Source organism: Saccoglossus kowalevskii, chromosome 5, assembly GCF_978046115.1.
Source record: "Saccoglossus kowalevskii chromosome 5, keSacKowa6.1, whole genome shotgun sequence".
NCBI classification, from domain to species: domain Eukaryota; kingdom Metazoa; phylum Hemichordata; class Enteropneusta; family Harrimaniidae; genus Saccoglossus; species Saccoglossus kowalevskii.
The window spans coordinates 6,129,342-6,142,831 of NC_140645.1; the positions used below are offsets into that span (position 1 = coordinate 6,129,342).

The following is a 13,490-nucleotide window of genomic DNA, read 5'->3' on the forward strand; positions in this document are numbered from 1 at the left end:
GACATGCAGCACATAGCTTAGGGGAGCTACTGTGCTTTGCAGTGGGACATACAGCATGAAGATTAGGGGAGGTACTTTTCTTTGGCATTGGACATGCAGCACATAGCTTAGGGGAGCTACTGTGCTTTGCAGTGGGACATACAGCATGAAGATTAGGGAAGGTACTTTTCTTTGGCATTGGACATGCAGCACATAGCTTAGAAGAGCTACAGTGCTTTGCAGTGGGACATACGGCATGAAGATTAGGGAAGGTACTTTTCTTTGGCATTGGACATGCAGCACATAGCTTAGAAGAGCTACAGTGCTTTGCAGTGGGACATACGGCATGAAGATTAGGGAAGGTACTTTTCTTTGGCATTGGACATGCAGCACATAGCTTAGGGGAGCTACTGTGCTTTGCAGTGGGACATACAGCATGAAGATTAGGGAAGGTACTTTTCTTTGGCATTGGACATGCAGCACATAGCTTAGGGGAGCTACAGTGCTTTGCAATGGAACATACAGCATGAAGATTAGGGAAGGTACTTTTCTTTGGCATTGGACATGCAGCACATAGCTTAGGGGAGCTACTGTGCTTTGCAATGGAACATACAGCATGAAGATTAGGGAAAGTGCTTTTCTTTGGCATTGGACATGCAGCACATAGCTTAGGGGAGCTACTGTGCTTTGCAATGGGACATACAGCATGGAGATTAGGGAAGGTACTTTTCTTTGGTATTGGACATGCAGCACATAGCTTAGGGGAGCTACTGTGCTTTGCAGTGGGACATACAGCATGAAGCTTAGGGAAGGTACTTTTCTTTGGCATTGGACATGCAGCACATAGCTTAGGGGAGCTACTGTGCTTTGCAATGGAACATACAGCATGAAGATTAGGGAAGGTACTTTTCTTTGGCATTGGACATGCAGCACATAGCTTAGGGGAGCTACTGTGCTTTGCAGTAGGACATACAGCATGAAGATTAGGGAAGGTACTTTTCTTTGGCATTGGACATGCAGCACATAGCTTAGGGGAGCTACTGTGCTTTGCAGTGGGACATACAGCATGAAGATTATGGAAGGTACTTTTCTTTGGCATTGAACATGCAGCACATAGCTTAGGGGAGCTACAGTGCTTTGCAGTGGGACATACAGCATGAAGATTAGGGAAGGTACTTTTCTTTGGCATTGGACATGCAGCACACAGCTTAGGGGAGCTACTGTGCTTTGCAGTGGGACATACAGCATGAAGATTAGGGAAGGTACTTTTCTTTGGCATTGGACATGCAGCACATAGCTTAGGGGAGCTACAGTGCTTTGCAATGGAACATACAGCATGAAGATTAGGGAAGGTACTTTTCTTTGGCATTGGACATGCAGCACATAGCTGAGGGGAGCTACTGTGCTTTGCAATGGAACATACAGCATGAAGATTAGGGAAGGTACTTTTCTTTGGCATTGGACATGCAGCACATAGCTTAGGGGAGCTACTGTGCTTTGCAATGGGACATACAGCATGAAGATTAGGGAAGGTACTTTTCTTTGGCATTGGACATGCAGCACATAGCTTAGGGGAGCTACTGTGCTTTGCAATGGGACATACAGCATGAAGATTAGGGAAGGTACTTTTCTTTGGTATTGGACATGCAGCACATAGCTTAGGGGAGCTACTGTGCTTTGCAGTGGGACATACAGCATGAAGCTTAGGGAAGGTACTTTTCTTTGGCATTGGACATGCAGCACATAGCTTAGGGGAGCTACTGTGCTTTGCAATGGAACATACAGCATGAAGATTAGGGAAGGTACTTTTCTTTGGCATTGGACATGCAGCACATAGCTTAGGGGAGCTACTGTGCTTTGCAGTGGGACATACAGCATGAAGATTAGGGAAGGTACTTTTCTTTGGCATTGGACATGCAGCACATAGCTTAGGGGAGCTACTGTGCTTTGCAGTGGGACATACAGCATGAAGATTAGGGAAGGTACTTTTCTTTGGCATTGGACATGCAGCACATAGCTTAGGGGAGCTACAGTGCTTTGCAATGGAACATACAGCATGAAGATTAGGGAAGGTACTTTTCTTTGGCATTGGACATGCAGCACATAGCTTAGGGGAGCTACCGTTAAAGTCCTATTATAAACCGCGGTTTATATTACAATGTATCAATTTAAAAATTGGGATCAATAGCTCAAGTTCGGGGTGCGGTTTCTATTACGTACATATTGCAATCACTAAATGGGCGTGGTCATTTTTTCTGTCCACAACACATGCACAAAACAAACAATACACCGTACAATCTCTTGAATAGGCGTCGGGGAAGAGTGAAAGGCCTTATTTTGGTTCTAAAATAGGCGTTACGAAATATTGAAAAATTACAGTCAATCAAAAAAAAATTCTACATGATACAAAAAGTACTCAGTATTTTTAATGTAATATGCATTTATTTTTTTAAATTTTCTTGGTAACGAAAAGTATATTCTAACAGAAGTTTCAAATAAAAACACGAATGCACTGCTTAGTAGCAAATGATCTCATAACGGTAGCTCGATCCGGCCATGCTGCGGGTTACAAGTGAATAACTTACTTGTTTTCGAAGTGTTGATATTAGTGATTATTATTTAGTAGTGATTACAATAACGCACGAAAAATAAATTCGTTGAATTGTTATAAAATGCAAGTAAAATTCAACTTAGTTTCCCCGTAAGCGAATGATTTCAGTCACATGTAAACAGCCGATACGATATCCGCCATGCTTCTGAATGCTCACGTGACGTATTATTGACCGGATAGGTCAAGTCGCTAATTAACCAATCAAAACGCAGGATGGTGCCCACGTGTCTAAATTACATAGCTCATTTAAATATGTTAATGACAGTTCAGCGACCTCATGGTGAACGCAACACGGAAGAGATTTACCGATAATGTAGTGCGATCTTTTGCCTTTGATTTCCATGGGAAAACGGCATAATTTTATTTTTAAATCAAGAAATTATTTGTTTTCGAAAGATAAATTATTCTTCAATGCTCAGTTTAACACTTTTACGGTGATAAAAGCTCATTGTCTAAAACTTACGAAACACAGACGTATTCAGAAAGAGTATTGACAGAGGTCGCCGCCAGAACAAAAGCAGTTTCATTGCCTGTCTGACCGCCTGTGATCTGACATCCTATCACCGCTGAACAATAAATAGGTGTGAATATTTTTAGGCATGTTGTCGAAACAAAGAATAGGATTAGGAACAATGCTGTTTTGGAACAGCTGGTTGAAACAATGAAGTCAGTCCCGGTCTTGTTGAATTGGGGGTGCGGTTAGTAATAGGTACTTTTCAAGTTTTCAATTTTTGTTAAGAACTCTTTAACCCCAATGCCGGAATTGGGGGTGCGGTTACTATTACGTATGCGGTTTATATTAGGACTTTAACGGTACTGTGCTTTGCAATGGAACATACAGCATGAAGATTAGGGAAGGTACTTTTCTTTGGCATTGGACATGCAGCACATAGCTTAGGGGAGCTACTGTGCTTTGCAATGGGACATACAGCATGAAGATTAGGGAAGGTACTTTTCATTGGCATTGGACATGCAGCACATAGCTTAGAAGAGCCACTGTGCTTTGCAGTGGGACATACAGCATGAAGATTAGGGAAGGTACTTTTCTTTGGCATTGGACATGCAGCACATAGCTTAGAAGAGCTCCTGTGCTTTGCAATGGGACATACAGCATGAAGATTAGGGAAGGTACTTTTCTTTGGCATTGGACATGCAGCACATAGCTTAGGGGAGCTACTGTGCTTTGCAGTGGGACATACGGCATGAAGATTAGGGAAGGTACTTTTCTTTGGCATTGGACATGCAGCACATAGCTTAGGGGAGCTACTGTGCTTTGCAGTGGGACATACAGCATGAAGATTAGGGAAGGTACTTTTCTTTGGCATTGGACATGCAGCACATAGCTTAGGGAAGCTACAGTGCTTTGCAATGTGCTTAGCTACTGTGCTTTGCAGTGGGACATACAATGTACATGTACAGCATGGAACTTAGGGTAACTACTGTTCTTTGCTATGGTACATAAGAATTAGCATCCATCAAAAAGTTATCGTATTTGCTTTATTAGAAGGGCATCTCCAATAGAAGTGGATATAAATAAAAACATGCATTGGCTATATACTAAATCATAGAACCGTTGACCATAGAAAAATCTCTAATTTATGCAATCGCATGCAATACTGATAGAGCCCATATGTTATAAATGATGGAATAAGACATCAAGCAAAATGAGCAAAGATGAACAACACATACGGGTAGTTCCCTCTTTTCATCAAAAATTCACAAAATAGTCCTGTTTATAGTCTGCACTTCCCTTCAGAAGATTGGGACAGAATAGGCTCATTTTTTGAGTAAAAACTAAATTACATTGATTTCAAAATTCCAGAAATAAAAGAAAATAAGAAAAAAGTGCAGACAAATTTGGGCGAGAAAGTGGTGAAGAAGGTCTGGTAGGGGAAAAGTTCAGATAAGATTCAATAATAATAATGATAATAATAATAATAATAATAATAATAATAATAATATTAATAGATAAGACTTTATATTACTCACAAATGAGATGGTCTCTCATTTTAGTCAGAACTGGTTCAATGTCTTCCTTAGTAAGAGTTTTAGATCCAACTAATCCTTTAAATACATTGAACATACCAAAACCATACTGGGATTTACTGCAATAAATGAAAAAATCTTGAATGTCAGAATATTGGGTTACAGCCTAAAAACAAAAAAATTAGGGTATATACAGCCATACAGAAAAATACACATGTAGCTGTGCACTACAATTCCAACACACAGCACACATTGTACCTTTTTGGTTCAGTTTTAGATTTATCATTGATCTCTTCATCTTCAGATTCGCCTTCTGATTCAGTCTCAATATTTTCCAATTCACCTTTCATTGTACCAACATAACCAATCTGTAAAAAAAACAGCATACAGTCTAAGACTTGACACAAATGTAATTCTAAGGTGAAATGAAAATATAATGTCGATATTGATATGCTCAAGTTAGTGTACCATGTAAAAAAAATGTAAATTACCACATCTTTTATATCTGCCTCATTTGTTCCATTCATTTGCATGGCAGCTACATCAGCTTGTTTAGAATCACTAAAATCCAATGTTTTAGAATCCTTAGTTCCACCTGAATTATTCCATATGCGAGCTTGTTTACCCTTCTTCTTGTCAGGTTCTGGTGTTGCTTTACTGTAGGACAGATATGTATTAGAGAAGGTTGTAACTCAATTTGAAAGTTGTTGCATCACAATTTCAAACACAAATGTTGTTGTAATTATTCACACACTTCTGTAATTGGTTTCTAATCTTATTATTTTATAATCAATGATCATCACTATTGTGTTTTATTCTAAACTATATGCAAGGGGAGTCACTACCACTATTCTGTTCTATGCTTTAAAACATTTCAAAGAATTTACATTCAATTTAGTGAGTTTACAGTATGATAATAGTTTTCACTTAGGGAAGAATAGGAAATCAAACGGGCGGTTCACTGCGGTAATCACCGCGGCTCTCCGCGGTACACCGGGGAGAGCCGCGGACTGCTTATAATTAGGGGTCTCTACCGCGGTGGCCACCGATACCGGTGGCAACCGCGGTCGTAGGAAAGGTGTGAAATACGTACTTAACAGTTTCCTTTGTGATTCCATGAGTCTTTGTTTCAAATAGCTGTTTTTAAATCGAGCAGGTTACGAGCATTGCTGGCATGGAAATACTAAGCATATAGTAATATTATCGGCCCACGTATTTTATTAATATAAAAATCCATAAGTCCAATGCTGTATACGAATTGTTGTTGCGTGAAACAATATTTTATGCATGTATTTATCACCAATTCCAAGAGTAAAAGTCGTAACTTTCGAAGGTACGAGTATTATGACTCGTCCATACATTTCACTTACGTTTGTTACACTTGAATAAAGTCTACCACATGAAAAGAATGTTATTTACGAAGTTAATAGCCGAGCCTTCCTGATTCGAGCCTCTTGTTGATTTGACAACGGCGGGTATCATTAATGTTTATTCTTTGCCTGTATCGCATTCCAGACAAAAAGTTCAAGATTGGTAAACAAGAAATGGACGAACTAAAATGTCTCCTGTGTTTCACGTGCGACATGATTATTAAAAAAAACAGAGTTAAGCGGTCATGTACGTTCTATAAATCTAACCTTGCACACATAATCTTGTATTGACGTGTTGTTGTTTTTTTTGGTCAAAAACGACGTTGCCTTTCAGTTAACTCTTCGCGAGAGTTTACCGATTTTTTGAACAAATGTTAAGTAACTATATCGTTTTGCGTCAAACTGGGTGGCCCGAATTTAAATGTCAGTGCGTGAACTCATTGAGGTCATTGCCCATTGCCGCACGTAATTCAAACACGTGGTTATTAAAGTTCAGTCGAAATGTGCGTGAATAATGCGATCGAAGTGCGCTGCGAGTTTATTATAGAAAAATTTAACATTACGCATGATATTGTATGTTATTGTATGGTTAATATTACATATTCACTTTATTTCAAATAAAATAATTCACCGATGAGTCACAAGTATTTAAAATATTTTCTCGACTTTCGTTAGACACCTGACTCCGGGACCTGACTATCTTTTTCAATGATTTACTAGTAAATGCGCCCATGTTTATATTTGCGTAATAATTACGAATGCAACGCATTATCAAGTCGGTAATATTGAAATATTCACAGACCCAATAGCTCGGGTTAGTGTCCCAACAATAATAAAAATAACTTAGTTTGCGTAATTATTATAAAAGTAATACATTGCAAAATTGAAATATTTAGAGCCCGTCCAATACAGTAAACATATTTGCGTTATTAGAAAAGCAGCACACTAAGTAAACGATGTTGAAATATTCAAAGCCAATACAGAGTTGGATACAAGTTGTGTTATTACAGTACCGCCGGATATGATAACAAATTTACGAGATCGAAGCGCGGACCAAGAAAGAAAAGGGTTGCTAAGGTAACGCGCCAGTTCAGTGCGTGACTTGGGGGTCAAACTTCGGTCAACACACACTTGATGTCAGCATCGCCGCGTAGCAAGTTTCGCAACGTACTTGAAGTTCAATTGTGCCCCAAAATGATGTCGACGATCACTCAATTGTCGCAACGCATGTTGTACCAAGTCCATGATACACCCCGTTTCGACTTTGGCTTGCTTTTTCTTCTTAGTGCATGTTCTTGTTCACGTAAATGCGACCTCTCACCAATGTATTAAAACACTTTGAATTTATACTTATGCGTGATTATATTTGGTCTACGCGAAACATTAATCTTTCTAAACATTTTCTGAGACCATGCATGATATATACCGGTATTCACAAAATAATGCGATCTTATTTTATATTATGTTGATCTCTACGTCTTTCTGGATCGTTTTGTGATTTTATTCCAAAGCTCAGGCAAATAAAATAATGTGAACTATTATAGACTAGTTTCCTAGCTTTTGGCTCAGCCAAATTGGTTTAATTTTTCATTAGAACTTTGTGATCCTTTTAATTTCCCAGTTCTTTGTGTTTATTAATGGTCTTGACAATAAGTGTGAATTGCTGTGTGAGCCCACCGCACACGACCGCGGTAACCCGGGGTCATGGAATCTATGCATAAATTTGCATAAAATGCGGTCGACCGGCGAGCACCCACCACCACCGCGTTAATGACTGCGGTGCACCGCCCGTTTGATTTCCTACTCTTCCCTTAAATACAATAGGAACTTATATCCCACAATGCATTGCATATATGTGCAGTAACTTGCTCAGTAGTACAAAACTTGAATTTGACTATAACTGCCCTAAAAGAAATAAATAATTGGTTGAATACTTACATAGTTTTTTTCTTCTCTTTTGGTTTCATCTTATTAAATAATTTAGCTCTGTTTTTCAGGATCTCATCTTCTTTAACACCAGCATCATTCCCGTTAATTACTGGAGAAGATTGGGATTTTGCTTTGACAGCTGAAAAGCAGCGATACATGTACGTGGGGATTATTAATGACTTGCACAAACAGAGCCACCTAGTGGTCAATATAGATTTTATTATCTTCACCATTAACAATCAAATACTGCATATTATATCTCTAATGAGTTCATACCTAAATACTTACCATTTTGCTTATTTTTATTTTCTTTTCCTTTTTCTTCTTTCTTTGGATCGATAATCATGGATGACACCGTCTTCTTTGATTTCTGGGATTGTTCAAAACTTCTCATCTAATGAAATGATAATACATAGTAAGCTGAAAGTCACATCTCATCTTAGATCACAGAGCATGTAGAGAATAGTGTGCCTAAAGTACATGTATCAGCAGCAAGAATGTGCAGTGTTCAGACATACAGGTTTTACTGTTCTCTGCTGAGAGTAGTGTGCCTAACACTCAGCATGTGCCAGCAATGGAGAGCCTAAATACTTTCCCTTCACCCATGATTGATATGGGAAAGGTAACATTAAAATAGATGTCATACAATATTTGTAACAGCTTTTAAATGAGATTACAAAGTTTATCTTCAAAAAACAATTCCAACCATAGAGACCACGCTTCAATGATTCAAAACTTAATTCACTTTTTACTCAAGAAATAATTTTGGTTAACAAGTTGGTGTGATGTCAGTGGACGAAAGCCGTGAAAATAATGAGAAAAGGTTGGGGTGGACCTTCTCCTTACAACATCATATGTATTTTTAAATTCACCTCAGATTTTTTTTTCTCGAAAAACTGTCCTCGTCCATGAAAAATAGGCCAATGGACTGTTGCTCAACAGCTATTGTACAATGTACAAAAGATTAGTGCTGTATATGACAAATACCTCAAAAGGCAGTGAGTGAGATAATAAAACATAATGCTAAAAGTGGATTACTTTACAAAAATAACAGAAATATTCAATACAATTAAAGAACAGAAGATATCATTGGAAAATGAACAATATGTATAGTATCAAAGCAATGGGACTTGCTGTTTCCAACAAGAAGTTGAAAATATCATTTTTATCAAAAATGACAAAAATATTCACCAAAATTAGAGAATTAAAGATATCATTTTGAAATGCACAAATCTGAGAGAAGTTCACATGTAGTACCTATATATATGTAATATCAAAGTAATGGGACTTGCTGTTTTTAACAAGAAGTTGAAAATGTCACTTTTTATCAAAAATGACAAAAATATTCACAAAAATTAGAGAATTGAAGATATCATTACAAAATGGACAAATCTGAGAGCGGTCCACATGTAGTACTTATATATGTATTATTAAAGCAATTGGATTTGCAGTTTTTAACAAAAAGTCAAAAATATCACTTTTTACCAAAAATGACAAAAATATTTACCAAAATTAGAGAAATAAAGATATCATTACAAAATGAAGAAATCTGAGAGAGGTTTACATGTAGTACCTATATATGTAATATAAAAGCAATTGGACTTGTGTTTTTTAACAAGAAGTCAAAAATATCACTTTTTACCAAAAATGACAAAAATATTCACCAAAATTAGAGAATTGAAAATATTATCACGAAATGAACAAACCTAACCCATCAAAGCATTCGGGCTAGTAGTTTTCAAGAAGAAGTCCAAAAAGTATAACATTGACACGGACGACGACGGCAGACAATCACTCATATGATATGCTCCGCTCGACAAAGTCAACAGCGGAGCTAAAAATTAGAATCAAAGAGAGCTTAAAAGAACTTCAGCATGTTGAGGGAATAACATAACATGATACTTGCAATTATCTGAATTCGTAATACATGTACATGTATATACCAAGTTTTGTTGAAATATGTTGAATGGTTCTTGAAAAAGCACCCGAATAGCTTGAATTTCACTAGCTGATATGCAAATTAGATAAATTTATTAAAACATATTAAATGGTTCTCAAGATATCACCAAAATAGCCTAAATGTTGGTATGTAAATTAGGCAATTTGCATAATTTTCCACCAAAATCAATCATGTCTATACACATTTAAATATGTTGAGTGGTTATGTTTTCATTACAATCACAATAGACCAATCAAAGAAAACTTAGAACTCCCATGTGCTATGTGAGAATGAGAAACAGTTGACATTGGAAATAGTTATTAGTTGGTTGAAATTCCATTTGTAACCAATAATGACAAAAATATTTGCCAAAATTAGAGAATTAAAGATATGGCCATGGGATGAACAAATCTAGTAGATGTCAACACAAGGTACATACACACCAAGACGAAGAAGTCGAAAATAGAATTTTTGACCAAAAATGACCATTTTAAAATATTCGCCAAAATCAGGAAATTGAAAATTTTCCTACCAAATTAACAAAACTGATAGAGGACAACCCAAGGCATATGCACTATCAATATCAGCACTGTAGACCACTTAGTGTCATACCGTAGTAGCATAGAAGAAATCTTAGAGTTTTGGGGGGCTAATTTGCACAATTTTTGGCAGATCGACTTCTGATGAACAAATTACCATCTACACTCATCAAGACACTCACACACCAAAAATCCTGGAAATCCAGGCAGTTATGGCTACTAAATAAAATATGGCCTAGTTTATCTCGCCACATACCGGTTGATGAGGTTGGATTTCCAAGACTGTATGACTAAAAAAACTTGGAATTCTGACTGTACTGTATATGGTAAAAAAATTGGGCCAGTATGAAATAATTACTGAAATTAGAGATAAGGATGGCGGCACGAATGAGCTTATCAACACCGTGAATCAGGACTAGTTTGGATTTCCATTATCAAATATAAAATTTTGAACTTAGTAAATTAGCATACGAGAGTTATATTTGGAAATCCTACTCTGTATGGTGGCACAAAGGAACTCATCAACAGTTACACCATAAGTAGGAACTATAGTTTTGGATTTCCATCACTGTATGGTGAATGGTGATTTGGAAATAAAACTTTGTATGACTTATACACCCATAGAAATTATACCCTGTATGAAGTAAATACACAAGCTCATCAACAGGGGGGTGCAGATATAAACTGGAATGGCCCAATGAGCTACAGTACATGTACATTCTATTGGAAGCAATCAATGATCTCAATTAAGCCACTACAAACTTTTAAACTCTTTTAAAGTCTTGCTCACAAATTGAAATTGGTGAATTATTGTTATCAACCAAAAATTACAACAATCTAATAATTGAAGCACAGATTATGAAATGAATTTTCCTTTTAAATATTTGACGAAAAACTGTATTTTAAATGATAAAGTAATTCCTGCCTAAATAGTGTTTAACAAAATTACATATTATATAGAGATTACAATTTTAATTTCTGACAAACATAAAGCCCCCATCAAAATATAGAATTACGTATGATTTTACACTACATGTAAGTAAACAAATAACATTTTGAGATATAGTGAGAACTTTTTACCATAGGGACCAAGGTTTGACCTATAGTAGTAGTAGAAAAGCAGTTTTGTGACAAAATATTTTTATCTGGATCTTATGAATAATAGCATTAAATATTTAACTAGTGTAAACGTCAAGAAAATCAGATCATTTGTTTCACTAGAAGCCAACACATTTAAATCATGTTGTTTCATCATTTGAATCAGTCATTTGACAGAAGTCAGATCAGATTTTCCCCAAACTACTGTTCTGCTTGCTACATGAAAGTTAGAACCTCCATGATTACTGACCTGCACTGGTTTTCTAGCTTCTACTTTGCTGGATGATTCAGCCATCTTCAACATATCCTTGAATGTTGTTGTAAACTGATCAAAACATCCACTTAGATTACCTTGTTTCAAGTCATCCTTATATTTATCTCTGAATTCCTGATGAACGTCATCAATAAACTTGTCAATATATGACAACGTTAATATCTTTTGGTACGCAACCTAGAAAAAAACAGTAGCAGATGTAGCTTATAATGGTTGTGTTCAGGCTGCACCAAGTACGGGCTAAGATTTAAGCTAAATCTTGTAATTTTGCACATTTACTAAGCGCAATTGCATTCATGCACAGTAGGAAACAGTGGTTGGCATGGGCTAAGGAATGCCCAAATTTGTTAAGAATATACAAATGTTTTAACTATGATTACTCAGTACAGTAACCAGGAAGGCACAAATGTTAGCTCTATGTCATACAGAAAAAATAGTTATGAATATAGTAGTAAATCTTCCAAATGTACTTTGAATACAATGCCACTTTGCCCAAGCTAAACATTTGCTTGCACACTTTGTTAGCCCAGGCTAAGGATCTGGACTGAGTCTTAAAAACAATGCAACTAATTATAATACAAAACAAATACCTAGCATTTGGTGTCAATTATAGTTACATACATATCACATGTCACTCATTTCTAAAAATGATCAAGACTGAAATTGTGAAGGAATTATTTGAAGGACATAAAAACATCCATACCATGGCATTCATGATCTCAGTGATTCATGGGACATGGTACTGTATGAAACATAAATATTCACTCAAAGGTTTGATTTTCGCTCAACCTTTTCACCACCAGTTCCCTCTTTTCATTACAAATTCACAAAATAGTCCAGTTTATTTTTACACTTTCCTTCAGAACTGGGACAAAAATAGTAAAAACTGAAAATTTACTAAAATTTTGTCAGTTGGCTCCAATATAAGATCAAAGAAAGCTTAGAAAGAACTCCCATGTGCTGAGAGTATTGGAGACACATTAAATATAATTCGAAATTACTTAGCTGAAAACTAATTATGCAAATCAGAAAATTAATATGACCAGATTTGAGTGTAAAACTAATGAGGTCTGCGCAATGTAACAGAAAATCTATGTTTCCAAGTTTAATTGAAATGTGATTAGAACCAAAAAATTATGAATTATTATGCTAATTAGGGAATTAATATGAACAGATTTTTACCCCAAACTAATTAGGTTTGTACATTGTCCTAGAGCATCTTTGTACTAAGTTTCATTGAAATGGAATAATTAGTACTTTAGATATCAGTGTGAAAGCTTAAAATTGGTTAATTATGCAAATTAGGTAATTAATATGTACAGATTTTAACCCACAATTATCCAGGTCTGTCTATTGTCCTACAGCATCCATGTACATTCATTGATATGTGATGTTTAGTACCTGAGATATCAGTGTGAAAGTTGGTTAATTTTGCAAATTAGGTGATTAATATGCACAAATATTTACCGGAAACTAATTGGGTCTGCATAATTCTAGATTCATTGAAATGCGAAGATTAGTACATGAGATACCCGTGGAAAAGCTGAAAATTAACTAATTATGCAAATTAGGTGATTAATATGCACAAATATTTATCGGAAACAATCAATCTCTGCATAGTCCTTGAGTATGTAAGTACCAAGTTTCATTGAAATGTAATGCTCACTACTTACATGTATATCAAATGCTGAAAATTAATTAATTATTCAAATTAGGTAATTAATATGTACTGATATTACCATAAAAACTATCAGGTCTGTACAGT

General features: G+C 36.2%; 1 protein-coding gene across 1 annotated transcript in view; it reads right to left on the reverse strand.

Moving 5' to 3' along the window:
* LOC100374434 (signal recognition particle receptor subunit alpha-like) overlaps positions 1–13,490 on the reverse strand; it is a 37,458-nt gene that overhangs the window by 16,878 nt on the left and 7,090 nt on the right. The window contains exons 3-8 of the mRNA XM_085499079.1: positions 11,702–11,902; positions 8,164–8,269; positions 7,885–8,014; positions 5,068–5,233; positions 4,835–4,944; positions 4,580–4,695 (exon numbers count right to left, since the gene is read on the reverse strand). Coding sequence (XP_085355205.1) covers positions 4,580–4,695; positions 4,835–4,944; positions 5,068–5,233; positions 7,885–8,014; positions 8,164–8,269; positions 11,702–11,902 — 829 coding nt within the window. The remainder of the gene's footprint in view (positions 1–4,579; positions 4,696–4,834; positions 4,945–5,067; positions 5,234–7,884; positions 8,015–8,163; positions 8,270–11,701; positions 11,903–13,490) is intronic.